At 60.1% G+C, this 3,066-nt stretch overlaps 1 protein-coding gene across 1 annotated transcript in view; it reads right to left on the reverse strand.

Annotated features, from left to right (window-relative positions):
• UNKL (unk like zinc finger) overlaps positions 1-3,066 on the reverse strand; it is a 33,028-nt gene that overhangs the window by 8,328 nt on the left and 21,634 nt on the right. Inside the window, exon 10 of the mRNA XM_023728544.1 lies at positions 2,361-2,538. Within this exon, the coding sequence (XP_023584312.1) occupies positions 2,361-2,538 (178 nt within the window). The remainder of the gene's footprint in view (positions 1-2,360; positions 2,539-3,066) is intronic.

A 3,066-nucleotide genomic window follows, 5' to 3' on the forward strand; every position in this document is an offset into this window, starting at 1 on the left:
CTCCGGCCCCGCCCCCCGCTGACGTACTCGCGCTTGCCCCCAGTCCTGCCCACGTGACATCCAGCGTTTTACCCCGACAGGATCCCCGCCCCGAGCCTCGACCCCCCCTCAGACTCCTACGCCCAGTGTACGGGAGACCCGCGCCCCGCCCCCGGCCCCGCCCCCGACGCTATCAGACTCGGACGCCCCGCCCCCGACCTGCTCAGGCCCCGCCTCCGCCCCAGGCCGTGCTCTCTGCTTAGGAAAGACGCATTCCACCTGGCGGCCGGTTACGGGGGCAGGCCGTACCCAAGGGGGCCAGGAAAGACGGGGCATGGCCCTGCCCTCGGAGGTCACGTCCAGGGTCAGTCTACCGGGGTCACACTGCGGCCCAGGCCGCTCCTTCGCCTCACCTGCCGGCATTTCGGATTGGAACGCGTGCGTTCGAGTGATCGGCTTGAGGCCCACACACGGGGCCAGTTTCTATCGGAATCAGCAAGTTCTTTTCATGCGACCTCTGCGGTTCTAGAGGAACATTTTTACCCCCAACTGCAGGTTGAAATAAAAATACACTGGGTTTACTTTTCCTTAAAAAAAAAAAAAAAAGCACACCAATACCACCCACAAAGTACGTACAATTTCAGAACACTGCCCTCTAAGGTGACGCCCTAAAGAGAGTCTCTTTCTGACAGGTGCTTCCTCTCATATGGGGTCCTACGGGATGAAGATGTGATTTCCAGACACCAGGGCAGAGAAGTGGGGCGGAAGCTGCGTCCTGGCCCTTGGGACATCAGGGCTCCAGACACAGGTGGGAGCAGCAGGGAGGCAAAGGGCCCCACTCACTCCCTGGACACTGCGGAGGGCAGGCCTCGTGCCTCAATGTATTCAGTGGACCAGTAAGCTCAGCTGCAGGTCAGCATGGTCACCTAGCCCTTCTGAGAACATTCTAGAAAGGCCTCTTTCAGCACCCACCAGCAGCTCACACCATCTGCGGGTGTGCTGTCCCGTGGCCTAATGGCCGCCACATGACATGTCCTGACACAGGAGCTTGAGGTGGCTGGCTGCAGCACGCTCTTCCCACCACTTCCCAAGGGAGGACAAGCCGTGACCTCCAGGGCTCCAAGCTTCTCAGAGAAGATATCAGCCCACAATGGAGAATACAGGGCTGTACAGGGGACACTTCCAGGTCCCCAGCATTCTCTGAAGTGACCCTTTGAAGAACATCAAGAAATTAAATCTCACCCCAAATGGAAATAGAATCTGGAGGGCTCAGCCACACTAAAAGCTACAGACATGCTGCCCACACACGGAGGCGGTTTCGGAAGGAGCACCCTCGGGAGTGGCTGTCCAGAGCCCCCAGGGGCTACTCGCCACTCCGGAAGGTTCCTGCCACATCCTCGAGAGGTGCGGAATGAGGCCCCGATGTCTCCTGACCGGTGGTCTACAGGCAGCTGAGACAACGCCCCCCACCTGTCACCCTGGCTGGCCGCGCATCCATCCGGCTACTGTGACTGTCATAACCTCCAGTCAGGAGGCATCGTCACAGGCCCGGGCGCTTGCTGGAAACTCGGTGTGCATGGCCCGCCCACTCTGCCCCTCACCCAGAGTAGCCTCACCGGCCAGCCCAGAGCCAAGGAAGTTGGAAATTACCCTGAAAATGAGGCCTTCACAGAGCTGTCTGTCAGGGCAGATGCAGGCGGGTCAGCATTGCACTGCCCCCTGTGAGGTGTGGGCTTTCAGGGTGTCCCACAGCCACATGGGAGTGCAGGTCCCAGCTCCGTCCATCCTCCCAGCTCTCCCTGCCTGCTCTCCCTGCGTTTCACTGGGGCCTCCTCACTGGTCTCCGCGGCATCCACCTCCCCACCCAGGCCACAATGGGTATCCCCCAAGCCCGGCTCTGAGTACATCCCCACAAGTCCCCAGACCCTCAGGGACTCCCCAGTGCTAAAGGCCACCCCACCCCCACAGCTGGCTTCCAAGGATAACAGCCATGTGGCCTTCCCGCCTCCTCCTGGCTCCCCCCCACGCGCCCCACCTTGTCATTGCCCCACCCTCAGGCGCGCTCTGTCCCCACGACTCCGTTTTCATTTCTCAAACGCCCCTCTTTCTCCCTACAGCCTCTGGGCCGATGGCGCCCACCACCAGGGTCGGGTTCTGTGGGGACCTGTGTCACTGGTCTGTTCTCGTCACTGTGCGGCACAGCCCAAGGGAGACATGCCCAGGACACACACTGGCTTTTCTACCAAGTGTGCTTTCCAGTGTGTCCCAAGCAGGCAGCTCCTCAACAGTGAGCCCACACACAAATAGCAACCCCAAATGTGAACGGCAACGCCGCAACACTGGAAGAAGCCCAGGGAAGAAGGGGCGGGCGTGGGACTCACCGAGGACCGACTCGACCGTGTTGCTCGTGGGGTCGAGCAGGAGGGCACGGGCGTCCAGGGCGGACAGCACCGTCGGGGAGGAGCCCCTGGAGCCAGTGCTGGAGGCCAGGCTCGAGGTCACGCTGGAGCCCACGCTGGAGGCGAGCGGGCGGACCACAGCGAGCACAGTGAGGTGGTTCTGTTCAAAAACAGACGAAGGCGGTGTTAACAGAACATCGTGACGATCCCGGGGCCCAGACCCCCCAGAACCCATGTATGGGACAAAAAAACACGGAGGACAGCTTTCCCAAAGGCGCTACAGGACGGTGACTTTCTAGTTAATTATGACGGCCAGAACAGGCACCATCGTGGGCCACGTGGGGCTCAGGCACATGGCGGATGCAGCCAGAATGTGTCCCAGTTGAAGCATTTTCCACAGAAAACCATTTTTCAAAAGCAGGTGCCGACAACAGCCAAAAAGTGGAAGCAACCCAAGTGTCCATCAACGGATGAGGGGAAAACAGAGCGTGGTCCGTCCACACAGCGGGACATTACTCAGCCATCAACAGATGAGGGGAAAACAGAGCACAGTCCATCCACACGGCGGGACATTACTCAGCCGTCAACAGACAAGAGGTAAACAGCGTGGTCCGTCCACACAGCGGACGTTACTCAGCCATCAACAGACGAGAGGTAAACAGCGTGGTCCGTCCACACAGCGGACGTT

The sequence above is a fragment of the Trichechus manatus genome, unplaced genomic scaffold (assembly GCF_000243295.1).
Source record: "Trichechus manatus latirostris isolate Lorelei unplaced genomic scaffold, TriManLat1.0 scaffold00024, whole genome shotgun sequence".
NCBI lineage: Eukaryota > Metazoa > Chordata > Mammalia > Sirenia > Trichechidae > Trichechus > Trichechus manatus.